Source organism: Sinohyriopsis cumingii, chromosome 8, assembly GCF_028554795.1.
Source record: "Sinohyriopsis cumingii isolate HCF-2022 chromosome 8, ASM2855479v2, whole genome shotgun sequence".
Classification (NCBI taxonomy): Eukaryota; Metazoa; Mollusca; class Bivalvia; order Unionida; family Unionidae; genus Sinohyriopsis; species Sinohyriopsis cumingii.
The window spans coordinates 17318913-17341041 of NC_142968.1; the positions used below are offsets into that span (position 1 = coordinate 17318913).

At 35.7% G+C, this 22129-nt stretch overlaps 1 protein-coding gene across 1 annotated transcript in view; it reads left to right on the forward strand.

Moving 5' to 3' along the window:
- The first annotated feature begins 1389 nt into the window (after positions 1–1389).
- The window catches only part of LOC149793050 (properdin-like), a 220677-nt gene continuing 199937 nt past the window's right edge, over positions 1390–22129 (forward strand). Inside the window, exon 1 of the mRNA XM_089966281.1 lies at positions 1390–1414. Coding sequence (XP_089822407.1) covers positions 1396–1414 — 19 coding nt within the window. The 5' untranslated portion in view covers positions 1390–1395. The remainder of the gene's footprint in view (positions 1415–22129) is intronic.

A 22129-nucleotide genomic window follows, 5' to 3' on the forward strand; every position in this document is an offset into this window, starting at 1 on the left:
CTCTAAAACAAAACATGTGACAAAGTGTTCGCACACTTCTGTAAATCTGCTCTCTTTAACCGTTTCAGTGTTTTATATTTCCACTCCTGATTTTGTTATTTTCACCGACGAAAGTTGGTTCGGTTTAAGAGACACGTTTATTTCATTTGTTTCGCAGCCATCAAAAGAAAGGAAAGATCCACTGACGCATGCTTTGGTGAATTTTCTGAAATTACTAGTTCATATTTAGCATAATTTGTGAAACTTTCATCGTCCAAAAAGCGTACTGTATACATGGAATAGGTGCCCAGTGGCTGGTAAATATTTACGATTTTCGCTCTCATACAGTTAAGAGTCAAGATGTTTTCGACGTTGTAGTCCATTTTCTTTATGTCTTATCTTTATCTTTGTTTTTCTAAATCTTCTTTATGTAAGTTATTTTTTCTCTCCTCGAAAAACTTATTTTGTTAAGTGTCACAAATTGTATTAGCGCTTGTTTGATCGCAAAATAATACATCAGGCCAAGCATAAGACAACAGTGGTTGCGTCCCTTAAAAAAGTAGTCCGTTGCGTGCGGACACCATAACTGTAACGACGGGTCTGAGATGACTAGACTGAGATAAGAAAAGTAAGGTTAGCAAAACACCTAGATTCCTCTGTCGCATGGATGAGAAATCTGAGAATTAGCTAGAGAGCCTCTACAATGTTGAGATGAAAAATATAATCGCTGTATTACCGTCTTTCTGCAGAACATGGGTGTTCGCCATTCATTACAGACATTACAATTTTATGTGGCATACAAATGTGCGTTAGCTAGATTCAGGTACAATATGTAACGACAATAGCCAGTCATGAACGAAAGATAACGTATGCCTTATAGGATAATAGCTAACACAGTATACTATGTTCTTTACAGGCGTATGGAATGCATGGTCGGATTGGACCAATTGCACTGAACAATGTAGTAATAACAATCGGATTCGCGTGAGAAACTGTACTAATGAAGAATACACAAAACTACAAAACGATTGCCATGGAGTCAGCGTGGAGTCTTTGCCATGCCCGGAAATCAACTGCCCAAGTCAAAGTAATAACATGGTACAAACTGCATCAATAACTGATAAACCTCTGCATGTTAAGAATGAAAGCAATCTGATATCATGTAAAATGTAAGAATTTGCAGATGAAAAAGAAACACTCAAACTTTATCGTAGTCAGTTTCATAGTCTGTATATATGGAATTCTAAGAAAACAAGGAAAGATAGCAATGACATTATTGATGATCCCACAATGTATTGGCTCGGTGAATGCAATAAGAGAAATTTAGGACGAAGACTCACGCTACAAAAGAAAATAACATCAACCATTCTTTGCTTTTTATATTTTTTTGAACTAATATGCATCAACATTTCAGTGATGACCACGAAGCCTCCTGGTATGTTAACCTTATCCAGTATTTTTAAGACTTCCTAAAAGGTTAAAGCACTTCAAAAGACGAACGGAAAAGACCAAATTAAATAATTATATTTAAACCTTTTGAGCACTAGTTATGTCACTAAAAGTACCATTCCAACAAATACCAAGTTTAGATCAGTATAATCTACAGGTTTAATATGTCGGTACAGTATTCGCCAAAGCCACAATTTGGTAGGGAAAGTATCTGCACTTTTGTCATTGACAACGTATGCTGTTAAAGCCACAAATACGATAGGAAATAGAGTGGCACTAACCATTCTTTGCCTTCTGTAAAGTGTTTATTTTGACCTGATACACATAATCCAACATTTCAGTTTCAGTGATGACCAGGAAGACTCCTAGTAAGTTTACCTTATCCAGCCTTCTTAAGCCTTTCTAAACGATAAAATGGTCAAATGAAACAAGACCACAGTAAATACTTTCTTTTACAATTGAATGTTGTCAGCAACAGTACTCACACCAAATTTACAATTCCAACAGGTCACGTTGGCGTAGATCAATCATTGCGATTTTAAGGTTTAACATTTTGGTACACTATTTACCAGAGACTGGTTTACGATAAAATTAGTAACATTAACATTAAAAAAGGTCTAAATTCACGAATCATTTGCCCATTGGTACATAATTTACCAATACAATACGTCTTGTGCATGAAACGGATAATGTAACACTTTGCGGCTAATATCCTAACGAACTTGCAGTAATTAAATGAATGTTCGCTTGAGAAATTCAAAGTGATCTCTATTTATAGTTTAGAGAAATGAAAAGGTACAGAAACCAACGTTACCTTCACAGCATATAATATGTAATATATAAATGTACACTAAATTTACAAATTGCCAATAAGTTTATTTTAGTTAAATATTTTGCCAAATCAAAGTTACACAGATACTCATTACAGTATGTCAAACAGCAGTGAAACATTTTTGCGCATGCACAGTTTTATGCAAGTGAAGGCCAGAGACTCCAAATTCATGTCTCTTGTCAAGGAGGTTGATAACAATAAACTTGACACTCTGAAAAGATATCGTCAACTCAAAAACGGCTTTTCTTTCTTGTGTATGCCCTGACCTTAACATTTGAAGGGAATACTAGCCTGAAAAAGATTTTAATGTTGATGGATCTACAAACAAAATCACTTCGCCTTGTATGTGCTTATATAAATATACATAATCTGGTTTATTCATAAGTTATCTTGTAACACACACACTCACATAATTTGTCAATGTATTTAACATGATAATGTAGTTTTATTTCCGAACAAAATATATGCTTCGTTATGTTCCTTTTGTTTTCCCTCTCGTGGAGTCATTTGCGCCACTGATGCAGGTTTAATACGACTGTACGTTAACAGCTTGTACAAAGGATACATTCATAACACCGCATACACATTGTCGGAAATGTTGTTGTTGCAGGGTTTAACGTCATTTTCAGCACAAATTCAGCTATACATGGCGGCTAGTATAATTGGTGGAGGAAGAACACTGGAAAACCCCGGGAAAAACCACCTACCCACCAGAAGATACTGGCAAGTTTTCTCATGTACCCACGTCAGCTGAGCCTGAGACCAGGTCCCACGCAGACAGAAGTGAGATGACAGTGACCCGGAACGATGAGAAAATGTCGGAAATGTTAAAGTTTACCTAAATAATTTACGACCAGAAATATCCTATGCAATCATGGAAGGACGCGGAATAAACGTAATGTAACACCTGCAGTAATGTATTAAATATATTTACTTTAGGTAATTCGGAAACCGCAAGCACTTACATTCGTTGAAGCACAATTACTGGGAGATGACCGCATGGATTCATTTAATACGACCTGTTAGTCATATGTTGCAAGTTGAGCTGTCCTCAGATTTCATGTGAAATTGTTTTGAAATGTTGAAACAATGTAATACCAGTTCCGCTTACGTCAATTGCAACATTCAATTTCTAATGTTTATTTTTTTATTTTTGATTTTCAAAACGATTTCATGTGTCACTTAACTTTTATGACAAGCAGAATGTAGGACTTTTAAAAACAAAAACATTTCAACTTTAATTTGTAGTTCATGCGCGTCATATATTGCTGCCATTTATAATGAAATAAAATCAGTCGACTATTCCAACTTTACCGGAGGAAAAGTATGTTTGTGTTACATTTGTGTTAATATCTGTATATTCAGTGGGTTTCTGTGGGAGGATGTGATGGCAAAATAATATAATACGAATATTTTGTAACATATTTTAAGGGAGACGCGACTTAGTCGCCCATTCTGCCAGACGCGCTGTTCGACTTGCTATATTTGGCCTGGCGCGAAGCATTTTAAATTTTGCCCGGAAAACAACCTTATTGAGCATTTTGGTATTCGATCTTTATTCGATGTTCATAGTTTTTGGTGTTATGCAAACAATTAGCACACTGAATATATTTCTCAATAGTTAATAAGATCTGTGTAAGGATTAGGTTCCCGACAGATTGCTTACATTATGTTCTCTTGAAAATCTGCTGTCCTTTCTTTTCTGGCCCACACTTCTACTTGCCTCACAATGTACACCCCACCGAAGTTCATATATAAGACTAAGCACCAATTCGAAGTTCATATATAAGAATAAACACCGCTTCGAAGTTAATATATAACAATAAAGACTACATCGAAATTCATATATAACAATAAACACCACCATGAAGTTCATATATAATAATAAACACCACCACGAAGTTCATATATAATAATAAACACCACCACAAAGTTCATATATAACAATAAACGCCGCCACGAACCTCTTATATAACAATAAACACCACCTAAAAGTTCATATATGACAATGAACACACCTCGAAGTTCATATATAAAAATAAACATCACCACAAAGTTCATATATAGCAATAAACACCACCTCGAAGTTCATATATAACAATAAATAGCTAGTTGAATAACACTGACCGTTCAATACATTCTTATAATGGAATAATAATATATAAATATCCTTTTATAACTTGTAATGAGGAAATATTTACATACATTCAACTACTCTGATTAAAACATAAAACATCGTCGAGCTTTTCGTTCTGACAATGCATGCAGTTTAGACCAACTATTTTCTAGATGCGTCCGTGGCTGTATAATAGGCGATATGTACCACTCAAGATTTTGGTACAAGCCATTGTAAAGCTTTTATGTTACGCTTGGTAACACTATCGACGACAAGCGCCTGTTCCCCGTCCCCCAGACATCCAGTGTCCAGGGAGTCGCCTATAGCTTCATTATAAAGGATGGGTATAACAGAGCAAAACAATCGAAAAAGAATTAAAACATTTCATTCCTAATTTGTCAGTGGATTACACCACCGTGTCCGTACCAATCCGCATAGTGTTTGTTCCTGTCACCTGTTGTTATATATATTTAGATCACCGCAGTTTTTAAAATTGTCAGTATCCTGTTACGTTATGTCCACTTTGATCAGGTAGAAAAAATCTGGAATATTTCTAATGGAAAACAGTACCTGTTGTAAGTTATTCCTATGGGTGGTTTCTACGGGAACAAGCGTGTTGTCTCCTGTGGAAAACCAGTTTATTACAGACCGTGTAAATGCGGCATCCTTAAGCTGGCAATACAAATTTTTGACAAGAGTCAAGTACCAGATAATAGTCATTTGTGTTCGCGCGAGTACAAGCCACAAGAATGTTACTACTATGTGTGCCCCTTATCTTCTTTGGAGGTCAGACCTTCAAAGTCATCGACCCCGTTGCCTTGAAAGGCAAAATTATGTGACAAAACGGCGTCATTACCATTCTGGGTATTAACCTCGCAAGACTGGGCATACCATTCGGAATCAAGGGGAAACCTCTGTGGATTAACATCCGCGTGGACCCTCCCCCTTATTTGAAAACGGTTTTCCGTTTACCCTCCCTGCTGCTCTAGCCATTTCACAGCGACTTTATGTCAAATATATGTGAATGTTCGTTTATTGAATTTCATAACCACATCTATTCGCGGATACCTAGTTTTGCATTTTCAATGATCCAGCTCAATCATAAAACAGCAATATCAATAAAAAGCAAGACATGAATAGAGAACGGAACACAAATATTTTTTAATTTAACCATATCAGCGGAGTAGATCATAAATGGAGTTAAAATGGATTATGCAGATGCATAGTTGTATATATGGCGTGTACTATTGGTTTCACTTATTGTAAAACTCAACACATCTGCTTCTGCTTGTATCTACTACAAGACATCACCACTCTTACTCTTCCGTCGATGGCACAGGTACTGAAGGACGTAATCTTTTGTGGTATCTGCTCTCATCTTGTTTTCTATTCTATCACAAAAAGTGACTGTACCTGCGAAGATGTTCTTTTGTCTCTATTGATGTCTCTCGTAGCCACATGTACTGTTGAGGAAGCTATTAGCGCTTATACATTCGCATCTCCTGCTGGTATGCAACCTACACTCGCTGTTTTGAATCAACCTCCTGCTGGATCGCAATTTACACCCGCTGTTTTGAATCCATCTCTTGCTGGATTGCAACTTATGCCAGCTGTTTTGAACCCACCTCCTGCTGGGTTGCAACTTATACCCGCTGTTTTTGAATCCACCTCCTGCTGGATTGCAACTTATACCCGCTGTTTTGAATCCACCTCCTGCTGGATCACAACTTATACTCGCTGTTTTGAATCCACCTCCTGCTGGTTTGCAACTTATACCCGATGTTTATACATTTGCATCTCCTGCTGCAATGCAACTTACACCCGCTGTTTTGAATCCACCTCCTGCTGGATCACAACTTATACCCTCTGTTTTGAATCCACCTCCTGCTGGATCACAACTTATACTCGCTGTTTTGAATCCACCTCCTGCTGGTTTGCAACTTATACCCGCTGTTTATACATTCGCATCTCCTGCTGGAATGCAACTTATACCCGCTGTTTATACATTCGCATCTCCTGCTGGAATGCCACTTACACCCGCTGTTTTGAATCAACCTCCTACTGGATCGCATCTTATACCCGCTGTTTTTGAATCCACCTCCTGCTGGATTGCAACTTATACCCGCTGTCTTGAATCCGCCTCCTGCTCATACGTTCATTCAATTGCAGTAAACTTGAGGAATGCATGCAACACATTTACTCAGAGAGTTGATAATTTGGATTCAATTTTCGTCACTAGTACGATCAACTGTAAGTAGTTTCTTTGCTTGATTTTCTGAACTAAGCGTCTGCATTTTATTGATCAGCGACATTATGCATATCGTATATGTTTTTGTGTCAGAAAATATAAGCTAATTTCATGTTATTGACATATTTAAAATATGATTTCTTACAGCAGTGTATAGTGATTGCTTTTGACACGCTCGTTTTGGAATAATTGCTTAAACCAGTAAAGTTGATCATATGGAATATGGGTTTTCTTAGGTTTCTTCCTGATATTTCAAAAGGTTAGAAACCAAAATAATATATTCTTGCTTCATTTTGTTAGCAAACAACTATTATCCTATAACTACCAGCATTATTTGCGTTTATTTGTTCTGCTTTGCATGCTTTCATCGCGCCTCCATGTGTATTTTCTAATTGTCATAGGACATCTTATACAAGAAAGCTACCATTGTAGATATTGCGTGGCTAGCTGAAGTTTTAGTTTCGTAGCTACTGATTTATACTGGTGATTTCCCTTGGTGTCTCATCTAACCGGCGTCTGAGGACCACAGCTGTACAGCTATTTTGAAAAATTATGACTCTTATGCTCCGCCTACAAAGTTCTTCTTATGTAAGCGATTTAGCATCATACTATCATTGAAGCTAACTTGTCTGTCCCAAATTACAAACGTGGCTTATAACATTCCCAAAGCATGCCCCCTTTATGGTAAATGTTTCCTTGAAAGAGAAGAAAGTGATTTTATTTGACTTGATGGTAATATTATCTTCAATCGCAAAGACAGTGATTTTATTTGACCTGCGTTTTTCAGTAAATAACATCCGTTATTAGAAATAAATAATGTTTTCTATGACTTTCAACAGATTTAATCTGCATATTTCATGTACGTTATCACATGAACGTGTACAATATCACGTCAAAGATGATATTCTCGAGACAACTGCCAGAGCCACTATTTTGCAAACACAACCAAAATTTCCCTAAACATGTATTTTCTAACAGAACGGACTAAATCCTCATGGATGCCCAAACAAACTTTGAAAGCCACTGCAATTCGTTTTATTGAGCTTTAACCATTTTGCAGACTTACATAATAAAGGCTATGGCTGACGTAATTCTATTCCAGAGATACAAACTCATTATTACTAATTGTTAATAACTGTCGAAATGTTTTGCTGTTAGCATTATGAATATGACGCGGTATACTGAGTTTGATTTCCAACTGTAATATTTGTCACTCGACCAGTCTTTCAGAATTTTCATATTTACTACACCTAATTCTCAAGAACAGACGGGCAGCCTGCATAGAAGCTTTGGCCTCCGAGTAAGGATGATTTCTAATATGAGTACGAGACATTTCTCACGAGTCTATTCAGAAATCGGTGACAGCATTTTGTTTCATTTGACCTCCCAAAACTTTAATGCTGCGAGATAACATTTTGTTGTCAAAACAAACCTTCTAATTGTCTCGACTTGACATGTGACTAAGGACCTGTAAAGAACCCCAAACAAGAACGGTGATTTTTTTTCTGGTTATTTTCTTTTACTTTTGTGTAATATACTGCAGACAGTGTTTGCTTAATATATTAACGCTCTGCATCCAAGACCCTCCCTGATATTAACAGGTTGTTGCTAATTAACATCCGACCAGACGTTTCTAATAAATAACATTTTCTATGGTAATTATTCAGTACGTGTTTAAATGAGAAATATATATAAGCTAAAAGGGCATAACTTCCCTTTAGTGCTGTTTATAACATATTGGAGAATTATACATTTTTAGAAGTGTAGAATGATTACAAATTCTTAGCTTTTCTTAGCTTAACTTCTCATATACATTCTGTCTTTACAAGCATACAGAATTCTCGAGCCGTTCATCGACCTTGACCCATGGTAAACCCACGTGCACTGAAAGAACCGTCGAGGCTAAATTGGGGCATAACTTCATATAAACGGTTTGCTGTTGGAAGCCGTATATTGCAGCAGCGGTGAACATCTACAGCCTATATCGTCAACGTTTGTAACAAAGATTCATATGATCGGTCTGAACATCTTTTGAAATAATTGAGATGGTAAGTTCTCTCATTCATCCGCTATACTAATAAAAGGATTGTATGTAACGACGTATGCAGATCATTTGTTTAAAAAATGTTAATTTGCACTCATTTGATGTTTTCAAAAAGTGGAAGGTACATTTATCCAACGTAAATTCCCCAAACTATTTTTTGTTAAGTTTTATACGGAATTAATTTTCTACTCGCTCATTGATCATTGCTAAACTTAGTAAGATAACTTCTCTAAATAATATTTACAAAGATGCGAACTAACATATATGATAAATCGTTGTGACATGCCTGAGCAGGCACATTTCTGGGCGTATAAAATAGAGGAGACTGCATGTTGATGACAAGTCTCCTGACGAATCTTGGATTAGACACTTTGAGAAGCATGTTTTCGAAGCACGTATTGCTTGTTCATCTTACTTGTCTGTGTCACAGCATTTGTTCATGGAGGTGGCGATAAGTTTATTTACGTATTTTACACTATTGATAATTGAATACACAATTTATTGGTAGAAAATTGATGGCTCATTTAATTAATGAATTGCTTTATTTATTACCACATAAACCTATTAACTACTTACTGTGTTGCCCTTTTTCTTTCAATAAACATTTAACACGCTTGGACTGTTATCAGCCATATTAATTGTATTATATATATATATATATATATATATATATATATATATATATATATATATATATATATATATATATATATACATATATATATATATATATATATATATATATATATATATATATATATATATATATATATATATATAGAGAGAGAGAGAGAGAGAGAGAGAGAGAGAGAGAGAGAGAGATGGAATGTATCTCCCACCACCAATATGTGTGCCTGTGATTTAGATTTTTAACGTAGTTTTAACAATTGTCCAGTCATTTCGATACGATGTCTGCAGTGAGACAGTTTAAAGTGATGTCTAGCACTGGGGTATCATTGCGCAGACATGTAGCATGATGTTCCACCCAGTCACATTATCCTGACACCGGGCCGACCAGTCCTAATACAAACCTCTTAATGCTGAGCGTCAAGCAAGGCAGCTGTTAGTAACATTTTTAGAAATCTTTGGTGTGACTAGGCCTGGATTCTAACCCACGACCTCCCGCATTCGGAGCAGACGCTCTAACCACTAGGCCTCAGGAGCGGTCTTAGAGAGAAAGTTAACAGTATATTGAAGTCCACTTGTTAATAAATTGCTGGAACTTTAGAGTTGCAGGAAGGTATTTGGAAGATTACTTGCTTTCTGAAGAAAAAAACCCACCTCAATAAGTGATTTATAACTGTTATGTTTTCTGTTATCGTATATGATAATCGACCATCAGATGTATTTTCTGTTTTCTATATATGATAGATGACTCATGTGACGTACCAATCTTTCGCCAACCACTCCCTTCCGGTCTCTCTCTCTCTCTCTCTCTCTCTCTCTCTCTCTCTCTGCACTATGTTGACAAACGTTAAGTCTCAACTATTGTAACCTTGGCCGAAAACTTTTCGATTGACTGGAATGTCGTATGGTAATCGGACTATAGACAGTATCTTTAATTACAGGCAAGCGTGAGACTGTGTGTAGATACTCATCAGACGATCCTTCGTGCAGAAATGACATTGAATGCAATGATCCAGAGGTGCATTTGTCTAAGAGACGTGGCCAGAGATATGGAAGATGGTTGTTTTGTTTTACCGTGTTCCATTTCATCCGCATTTCAACCATTAATATAATTAAAGTAAAACTAAGTAGTTATGACAGGCAGTGCATGATAGGCATCAGTATTAATGTGACTGGTATAGTGTTTAAAAGTGAACAAGTCAGTGATTTCTTTAAATAAGATATAGGTTGACCATTATGGTCCGTCATTTAAAAATATTTTTGCGTAATATTCTCTTTACTGAATAGCTGAGTGGCAGAGTGGTCTAAAGCTCTCTCCGTTACGGATCACTGCCATCTCACCTCTGTCTGAGTGGGTTTGTGTCTCGGATTCAGCCAATGTGGGTATGGGAGAAAGATTGCCAGTAGCTTCTCGTGGTTCGGGTTCTTCCTCCACCATTAATACTGGCCGCAACGTATAGCCTATCGTGTGCTGAAAAATGTGTTAAATCCTACAACTACAACAACAACAACAACAATATCAAACGGGGATGTTTCAATCGCTGGCCACAGATGAAGTGAGAGAATTCGTTCCTCTCTCTCTCTCTCTTGCAATGGATAAATATTAGATCAGAACTGTCTCGTGAATATGAGGCAAAAAAGATAATCAATATTCGCATAAGACAATTAAGACAAATTATGTCAGAAACTGTCCGTGGTAATGAAAATGAAAGTTAGAGTCATTCTTGGAAATGAAAGTGAAAGTATGTCCGATTTTAGTTTTTCTCTCACTGATTTAAATCGATTTGTCAGTAAAAAAAATATCCACCCGTTGATTTTATCAAGGATAAAATCAGGGGGATACAAATAAAGGACGGGGATTATTTTTTACTGTTTTCAATGTGTATCCCGCGTAAGTGTCATTTTTCAGGTATGTGATGTTCCCTTGTCATTGATAAAATCAAGGTAGACAACACTACGATTAAAAATCTTCGAAAATCGTAGATTTTTAAGATTTCACATATACATTGAGACTTAAAACCTCTCAACGAAGGTCAAGCAAGTTGCCGGACTGGTCAGTTAGGCTGAAATTCATTCTTGATAATAGCGTATTATGACATCGTAGATAGACCTGGTTAATTGGTTCTTGCACAATCAGATATCCGGGTGGTACTTGGTGCCTAAAAGTATAGAAGATGTATCCTTGCTGTGCTTGATTTGATATTTCTGTGTTTGTCTGATAGCTGCCATCAATTACTTCACATACAAGATTGACCGCGATCGTTGAGGTTATATTTACAATTCCCGGAGAAATATGACGGCCTTGTCCGTATTGTCCATTGTTGTATCTGAGAATGTTATCCGGGGGTGGTGTTATCTTTCTCCACTCGGCAAGTATTTTAGGGAAAAATTAGTCAGTGACCACTGACGGAATTTTTTATAACTCGGGTGCGTTATAGCCAGGAAATTTAAACGTCGAAAGATTTGCTTCTGTAATTTATGTTCATCAAGATAATAGTTTCTAGATTTGCCTTATGCTTCAAAAACTAAACTCATAATTATATTATGAAAACATTCAGTATCATCAATGATCTGATTTAAAATTTCTATTTGTTTGATGATTTCATCTTTCATAGACGTCACGTTAAATGGTTACTCTTTGAAAAGCTGGTGTAATATTTCATGTTGTTCTTTATGAGCAAGGCTCGTACGATCGAAAAATGATTTAACTTAATCCTCGAAAATGTAAATTCTTTCCATATTTTCTTCTGCATAATCGTTGTCGTATAAAACACAGATATATTCATTTTTTTCTGCAAGTCTGTCCCCCTCTATATTGTGTCTACCTCCAATGTCATTTGTAATTCCAAACTCATCCCGTTTATCCCATTCCTTTTTTATGTTTCCCCCGTTATATACTTATACATTAAACGGTCTGATTTCATGGTACGAGCGTTTATCCAAAGTAAAATCAGACCGCGCTGGTTCAGGTGGTGGTGGAGTTACCGGCGGAGCAACTTCAGGCCAACCTAGCACTGATCTGATCGATGACTGATATATATCAACGACGTAATCCGGAGAATTTATCTCTATCGCGGAGGACAGTTTTGGTTCATGGACTGTTATGGCTATCTTGGATTATTTCTCCGTGATATTTTTATTGAAATTCATCATTTATTTGTTCGATATGATAACTCCCCGTGGATATTCCAACAACTACCCAGTCAGGTGTTCCATCTGGTTTATTTTTATTTGCAAATACCAACGAATTATTCAATTGTAATCCACCAAATAATCTTGACCTGATATTTGGCCAACTGTAGTATACTCGCAACTTCACAAGGGCGATTTTTTTACTGGAATCGCGGTTGGAAAAACAACGGTAAATTCAGGGTTGGTTGAACTTTTTGATATCATGTGGTTTTCAACGGGGTTGTATTTGCGACTATCTGCTGAAGTAGTTCTGTCATTATTTAAACTCCCATTTTTTCAAATCATGGCTATCTAAATAAATTACTTCACTGTATATCTTAACCATTATATCAAATTCAGAATCTGATATTGTCGTATCGTCAAAACTTCATGATATTAGCGTCGACAATTTAGCGTACACGCGTGTTGCCGTGTATAATCGCAGAGTAATCGTGCAATTTCGTACTCGTGCACGTGGATATCTTTTTCTCGATAATATTAAAAACACAAGGAATTGTTGCTGATGACGAAACACATATCGTTGCTACTGCTACCGTTAATGGTGTTAGCGCTGATAATGCCACGCCGGTGGACACAACGAGTGTAGAGAGCGAGTATACAATGACATCGATGGCAACTACACGACTTCGGTATTTTTTTACTTTTGTTGTATACTTCTCATCGATGGTTTTCAGTGCTGTTTGCAATTCACGTACTTGAACATATCTTAATTTGTGAACGTCTATTACACTTTACACAGTAACCAAATGATGCGTTTCAACAAGTTCCAGACACCACCAAGAAGATGTTGCTGTTAATTTCTTATCAGTTGCTTCCAGTATAAACGTTTCTTCGTTCCCCCATATTAGCACAACAGACACAACCCCGTAAAACGTATCATAAGAGTAATACTGGTTATCACGCACAGATGCATCCTTGGGAACTGATGCATCCATGTCAAATGCAGTGTCGGATATACGCTTGAACATTTTTATTATAGTTGTTATCGTCTAACACGAAGACCACTTCCTGCTATCAGACTTAAGTTATATTGTCTTCGATTTCTTTGGCGGAAGGTACACCAGCCAACTCTGCTAGTTTTTGATTTGCGGCCTGATTTATTATTTTACTGACATCCGCGAGCATAACTTCGGTACTTGGTAACTTTACTGGTTGTTGCTGAACCACCTTTCGTCTGCGTATTAATCGTGCTATTCTGTTTTGATTGCCGTGAACGCTTTACCACCATCGTTGCTGATTGCACCAGGAGCTTTTTATCGAATAATGTCGATGGCTTTCATTGATAATTGTTTTACGATTGGCCCTGCTTTTGGAGCTATCCTTGTAAATAATCCCTAAACAACATCCCATAATACGCGCTGTAAACGGGTAATCGTGAGTTTACTACTCTGACCATCTTGGGTCTGCGGTGAGAGTCATGTATGATCATCTTATTTGTTAGTTATTCGTTTAATCGCTGTAGTAGCAATCCACAAATTCATCATGATACCACCTTGAAATAATCGCCGACAAATATCAGCTGCTGCATTGATTATTTCCGGAGAATTATTACCGGCTCGTTTTCCTCCTGTGAGAACTTCTAGTCGTTGCAAAGTTGATAGCGTTGTATGATTAAAGACCGTTAGATAACTAATTGATATTCTTTGGGGCTGAAAATGGTAATGGTATTTGCCTTATTCGTAGGTTACCAGGGGCTGAAAATGGTAATGGTATTTGCCTTATTCATAGGTTACCAGACAAAACGGTGGAAGTCTACATGATATTATGGTAGGCTGAGACGACAATTATGAACACCCGTAATACCACACAATTTGACACCTCACCTGAGGTTCTGAGGATTTCACATTTATTTCCTAACCGTCTATATTACATAAAATTTACATAATTCGAATATATTTACTTGTATATTATGGTTTGTTATATTCATGATCACATTTCCTTGGAAGGCTTTAGCTTCTTAAATATTGGTGCCATAAATTTCTAAATTTGTCGAATTTTACTTATGTACCGATGTGCCGTAAAACATACATACATGCATACATACATACAGATACATACATACATGCATACATACATAAAGATACATACATACATATAAGCCTTCTCTTAAATACAATCTTTATTTAACTCAACATTTTAGCAAAGTACAATATTTCAAAGTTATTGTTTACACAACCCAGCCTAAACCCCTCACGAGACTAAAGTACAGCTTAAACGATAAGTACCCAACATTACACAAATGTCAGTGTTGTATATATTGAGAGCTGAGGGTTTTAATTATGTCATGGAATAAAATCTAAACTAGGACCAATGACTAAACGTTGCACGTCTGCTTAGGACGCAGATGGTTGGCCTGATAGTTATTTTCATGTCTTCAAGTCCCTTAAACAGCATACCGGTAGAATTATTTCCTAGAGGGTATCTATGTTGCAGACTAGCTGATCATGAAGCTACTTCTAATGGCTTAAGTCCTATTTGTATTTGTCAGGTCCGTATACGTACTTTAGGGGCCGGGGATCGAAACCATGAGCTCCCTCATCCGACCCATATAAAATGAAAACTTGTATGTGGTATAAATAAAATAAATGTATAGTATGTACGCTATATCAATGATATACCACCCGTCGTATAAATTTCTCATTAAAATGAAACTCGCGCAAGCCTCGTTTCCTTTTAATGAAATAGTTATACAACTCGTGGCATATCATTGATACAGCGTACATACTATACAGATATATATATATATATATATATATATACATGTGTGTGTGTGTTTATTTTTGCCTCCATACAAAATGTGTGTGTATACATGAAATGGTGACACAATAATATCATCAGCTAGATTTCCAAGATCTGCCGATATATGTGTTATAATAAGCATTTCCCTCAGTCCCTTAGACCAAATGATTTAATGTTAACATAAATAAGCAGGTGGCACATTCAGTGATGAAAGTTTGCTACGTCTCAGAGTGAATGGACATCTTGCTTTATATGCCTTTTATACAAATGATGCTTCACCGCTTGTTCATGATCTTGAAATATAGAAATCCAGACCTTGCAAATACTTAATCTTAAGCATTATTTTGCAGAACAACAATAACGTGTGAGAAAATGTGTTTCCTGCGGAGCCTTTTATTTTCCTAAAACATCAAGTTAGATGGCATTTATGTTGTACCGTCCCAAAGGGCGTGCTCATTTAGATCTAAAGAGACAGCGAAATATGCGTCTTAACGAGCATCATTAAATCACATGCCAATTCGTGCGAACCGTAGTCCATTTATTTCCATAACATCATGCTCAGAGAAAAACATTTAAGATAAATCTTGAGCGGTTACAGAGAACATAACAAATATCATAGACTAATTGGTGTTAATTACATTTGACCTTAGTCATGTCGTAATGGAGGTTTCTCCTCTATTCAAGGACCTGTTTGGAGACTTTCAACTTTGACAAGTTCTGGCAAATTAGACTCCTAAATTAGTAATAGAGATGTCACAACTGCATAATCTTGAAAGAAATGACCGAGTGACGCTCATATTTGCAAAACGTGACGCCATGTCAAATGTGCATTTTGAGCATTTTTTTAGAGAGAAAGCAATTAGGTTCGCTCTTTAAAATATAATTAAGTATAAGAGTGCACGTCGTTTATCGACCATGAAAGAACTGTAAGTTTTATCCCTATCCTCCGCAAAGACAAAATTATTTTCCCTCATTATTTAGAAACACTGCTATTCTGATGAAAACAAAGATGCAGATGATGAAGAAGACGAAGCTGTATCGGTGACGGTGGAGGTGCTGACGATTACGGTGATGATAGAGGTGCTGATGACTATGGTGGTGGTCGTGTTGATGTTATGGTGATGAGGGTGATGATGATTGTGATGGTAGAGGTGCTGATGATAATGATAGTATAGATGCTGGTAATTATGATTCTAACGCACTTGCATTACGTTCACTCAACGAACAGGTGAAATGATGAATTTGCAACAATAACTTATGAAAGTGATATCATATATATGAGATCTATTTAATACGATAAAATCTAATGATTCCAAGTTTTTGGGCTTGAAATATATGTGTATGGAGAGCGTGAGAGAAAAGAAGAGATATTGTCTTCCTGATTAAACGAGCTATCGTGGCAACAATCCAAGACAACATTTCAGGTATTTCGAATTGATCCTGTATCTTAGATTATGTTAGGCAATGACTAGTTCGATGTCATTAGGGAACAGCGATATACTAGCTCAATGTAAAATTATCTTTCTGTTCAATGGGTATTCTTGTCTGTAGCTTTCGGTATAATATGCGCATCCTAAATGTTAAAGAACGCAAACATTAAGATAAAATAAATAGTAACAAATACGCAGTTTGTCAGACAAAACAAGTAACATACGTCCTGCATCTTTGAAAATATTAAAGGCCGAATGTTAATTCTGGCACCCAAGTATTCAATTTTACCAGAATTTAGAAACTTATCAGAATGATCAGTGTCGTATCTACATGCACAGGCAATACTTAACAGCAGCTATTTCTGTGAACCAGTAGTGTAGGATATGCAATTTCTGACACACAAAAATCATATAAAATTTTAATATAACGATTTCACACATCAGCATCTGCAGTTCGCAGAGCCTCTCGTCTCTTGTTGAACTTTTATTTAAAAATATGTCTGACCCATCTACCGTGTACACGAATTTCTCACAACATACATTACGTTTAATCCTGCGATTACTGAGAAACTCACTAATGGAATAATATATTTAAAACCTGCAATGAGAATTAATGAATATTAAACAAGATACATTTTCACCTACCTAATAAAGACTTTTTAATAGAACTTAGAATTGTGTTGTGTTGTCTAGTTTCTTTAGGCTGTGTTAGTGTATTAAACGAAAATATTTCCGTTCTACATTTTTCGGTTTATATATTTTTTTATCTTTCATCTGCGCTTTCTTGATTCGAATTCATCTTTAAGAATGTTCACCTCATTGACGGCGTTTATCAGTGGCAGCAATATGAACAATATGACACTACAATTACGGTTAATCAGAAAATGTTATCTGACAGTTTGAGCTCAGTTAAAAGTTAAGTGTTAAAAATGATTTCAATTGCTAGATTTCATAAACTGTAACTTTTATTTTAGGTCTACGCACATTCTGGAAACAAATTCAGTTGTTTCAATGAAGTATCAAAATCGTGAGATATAATCAAAACTGTGAAAGACATTACGTTCTTTTTTCATCAGGATGCGATACAACACATTGTCGGTTTATCGCAATGATTTTGGAAGAGGAAGAGGATACAAAAACATGACAATCTTTCTTCACGCTCCTCCCCGCCTTTTGTGACACAAGGAAGTAATTCAACTATTCTTATGGTTTTGTGTTTTCTAGATTGCTAAATAGTTCTTGTTGCAGTTTTAATGTGCGTGATAGCAGATTTAATGCCTCTCCAGTTTTGTTTGTTTATCTCCTTTGAACAGTCTTTCCAACAGACATGTTCCGTCTATAGTTGCTGATATTTGTGTACAGTTGCCGGCATTCAAAATTTCAACGAGCCAATATCATGTATCCCGTTAGGCTCTTATTATTAACATACTGACTAACGATACACACACACACACACACACACACACACACACACACACACACTTAAAAGTGGAGGCGATAGTGGTAATCTTTGATCATTACACCTCTCGATGGTATTGAAAAAGTTACTTTCTAAAAGATGTTTCGGTAGTCGATAATAGATTTTAAATGTATATTATTAACAGACATTAAATGTAGTTACTATGTACTAGACATGAAGGATGCTTACTGAATGTCACTTAACATTAATTAAGATTAATCGCTTTGTTTGTTGAGGACATCTTAGTAGTAATAAATACGTTCTTCAAATCAGCGGTCAGATAGTCCTATCGTAGGTGAACCATGTTATGAAATTATTAAGATTACATGTAAATAGAGTCAAGAATTGCAAACACTTAACTCAATCACTTATTTCGCGTCAATATGTTCAAACGTAACGTTGCAAGAAAATGAACAAAGAGGTACAGCAGAGACTAATCAGGACAAACAGAAAAGGCAAAGAAAGTAAAACTAATTTCGACGTTGATAAATCATTGTCAACTGAATAATTGGGAAAAATCGTGATAAGCTAAATTATTAAACAATTAAACAAAAGTCAATGAATGAGGCTAAGAATAAACGTTTTAAAAATGAATACAAATGAGAAAGAACAAATCGGGCGTAAAAGACTTGGTAGAAAGCAAATTAAAATTGAAAAGGACAACCTCACCAAAGAAAGTAGAAAACTAAAATACATTTTCTGGTTTTGGAACGATAAAGAGGACTACGTACCTTCCGTCAGATGTAACCTCAAGTGAAAAAGCATATCATCATGAAACTAAAGAAGCAGAAGATGACTTGGTGCTCGATCAACTAGTATTCAGTTTAGACTAAGACACATTTTCCTACTATGAAAGATAAATACAGGAAAACCATGAGATGAACGTATCAAGTTTTACAACTAACTTTAAGGATATGCTAGAGGGAATTGAAATGGGTTTCGTCTTCAATACGTGTATTTACTTCATGCGCACTAAATTCAAACAAAATATAATTGAAATTACAAATTAATTACGAACCTGATACGAGATAATTACCGTTTCCTGTAAACTATGAGAGGATACCATAGGGTTTCGTGGATGCAATCTTCGTCTCTTCTTCGTAAATCGTCAACGTAGTTTAAGGTGGTGGAAAGACACAATCGTCAAAGAACACTGGAGTCCACATCTTCCTAATAAACTTTGTCAAATGACTGAAAGGACCACTGTTAAGTATATGTATATATTGCAATGTGCATCGTAAATTGTTTTTGCCGTTCATTTTGTTAGGCATTGTAAACGACAAACAGTGGTACTATAAATCATCACTCTTCCAAATGTATGAGTAAATGAATAAGATGACAGGAGCATAATAAAGTGTTCAATGAAGGAAATGTTCTTTTGTGTTTATTGTTTCTGTAAACTCTCTCTCTCTCTCTCTCTCTCTCTGGACCTTTGTGGAAATGTAAATGTCTAAGCTGTTCCCACTCAACCGAAAAGATAAAAACTCACTAAATATTGAGACTTTTGAATATGATTGAACCGCTGTCTTAAAGTCCGTTAAAGAACAAACATTACATAAATAATAGATTTTGGGCCAGTAATCACTGGACATTGTCTCCGGTGGGAATACGTGATGGTGCTGATAGGTTAAACCTATGTGGTTTCGAATTAAGCAAAAACAATAATCTGTATTGGGGTTTTTATACGGTTTGCCATTGATGTAACTATTTAGTTTCTCTTTTTGTTATTCCAGTTTTAAATTGTGTTAACATAACGAAGTAATTGACAATCTAAACATATATACCCTGAGAGCATTATTGAAAATATAAACATTAAAGATGAAGAAAAAAAAAAACAAGTTCAAGAGAAAAGTCAAATAGGTTAAATATAACGAAAGATTATATCGATTCTATAAACCAGTACAGATTATCCCCCTTTAATGAGTCAATCATCCGTGCTTGAGCTATATTCTACTGCAGTTGACATTTTACTGTAATTGAACTAATGGTGCAGATTCGAACCAAATCATTGACAGTTGCAATGATGTCAGAATCGAAGCAAATCGTTGACTGCAACAGATCTTCTTTGGCATAGCATGGGTTTAATTTAAATCTATATGTATTCGATGGCAATGTATCCAGCAGGAAGCAGCAAAACCGTTTCATTATACGGGCACCAGACAATCAGCTAAGTACTTAGACGCATTCATAGCTAAACAATATAATATGGTTTGGATATACATGGACTCCCTAAACATGCGAGACATTCGATATAGCTGGATTGCTGTACTCCCTGGATATAGAGTGTTATCTTCATTAACATCTACTCGAGTCGTTTTATAGATAAATCCGAAACATGCAGTTTTACCAATAGCGGTGGTAAAATTATTTGCAATGAAAATGCATAATTATCAGGAACATCGTATTTACGTTGTCAAAAGAAAATTAATTGACACAAATCATTTATTATGATCAGACGTTTATAGTATCTTAAAGGAAAAACACTTCTTGAAAGCAGACTGTCCACAGCTACCTGAATACTATCCCATTTTATCTATATAAGGGCCAACACAAAACCTGGTGCAATAATATAATTTTGCGACACAACATGTGCTACCATTAAGATATTTCTAAGAATACTCAAGGGCATTTATACTGTTTTGCGCATTTAATTTTAATTAAGCGAAATTAGTTAGATATTCGATATAAAATATTACATAATATTATACAAAGATCCTTGCTCTAATGTTGAGAGAATCGTAAAAATGTGCTACACTTGAACATATTCCTAATTTACATTACCTTTAACCTTTTCTTTTAGCCTAACAATATGGCAACTAAAATATGTTAGCATATTATACTATTTGGGCTGCATTCCGGGCCAACGTGTAAATGGGCTGAGTGATCTTTTAATCCCTCACCATTCAATTATAGAAATTTGATTACATTGGCCGAACCTGAGAATGTACTTGGTTTGTACCACGCGCTACAATTTAAAATTGTTTTAAAGTAAAGCAATTCAATGTTGTTGTTTTTCCTTTTTATCTTCCGTTGCCTTTTTTATACTAATTTTAACCAGAGAAATTATCTTTCAATTTTGAATAAAAGCTAAATCACTTGAAATGTAAATCAACGTAATCTATCCATATAACTGGTGAGCCTAGTAAATATCGAATTTATGTTTCAAAAACTGCCATAACGACATTACTTCCATTGCTGAACTGATGTTAATTAAATTAATACGGACTCCTCAAAAGGGTTTGAATTTCTTAAAGCCTCAATATTTAAAAAATGAAGTACCAATCATTGACCTTATGAATAATCTAATTTTGATACAAATACACAAATGTAAAAATCCTACAAAAACCTGCAATTTTTAAAGGATGGCATCAACATGAGCTAAGAATTCAGGCCATATTTTCTATGCTCATTTAATTTTACATTGCAAGTTTTGCATGACTTATTTCCTCTTTCTGAATTCCAGAGGAAAGTTGTTAAAGAAACGTTGCATATTTTAGTTTGGTTTCAGTTCTGTTTTAGTTTTGTTTTAGTTTTGTTAGTTTAAATATGTATTAGAAAAGAGAATTTGAACATTAGACTCTCTATTTTAAGACAGACAATGTTAGTGGACTTTTGTGTTGTTTCAAGGTTTTTTTCGAAACCATGTTCATTTTGGTTTGTCTGAAATAAATGTGAATGTTGACTTTCATTGTAAGAGTTATGTAGCAAACACAGTTACCTTATGATAGCCGCATTTTCAGCAGTGTTTCAAACTGATCGTATCTTAAGAAGTAATATAACATTAGATATGCACAGCATCACGTTTCAAGTAAGTCATAATGCTTTATTCATAATTTATAAATGCCCTCCACCCCCACCCCAACGAGACTAGAGGCATTCGTGTTGGATGTTTCAAGATAATCATAATGTTCTTTTCCGAAATTTTATAGCTGCTTCCCTCGAACCAGACAAGATGTATTTGAGGTGATAATGTGCAATAAATTCTATTTTAGAGGGTTCTCGAATCCACGTGCC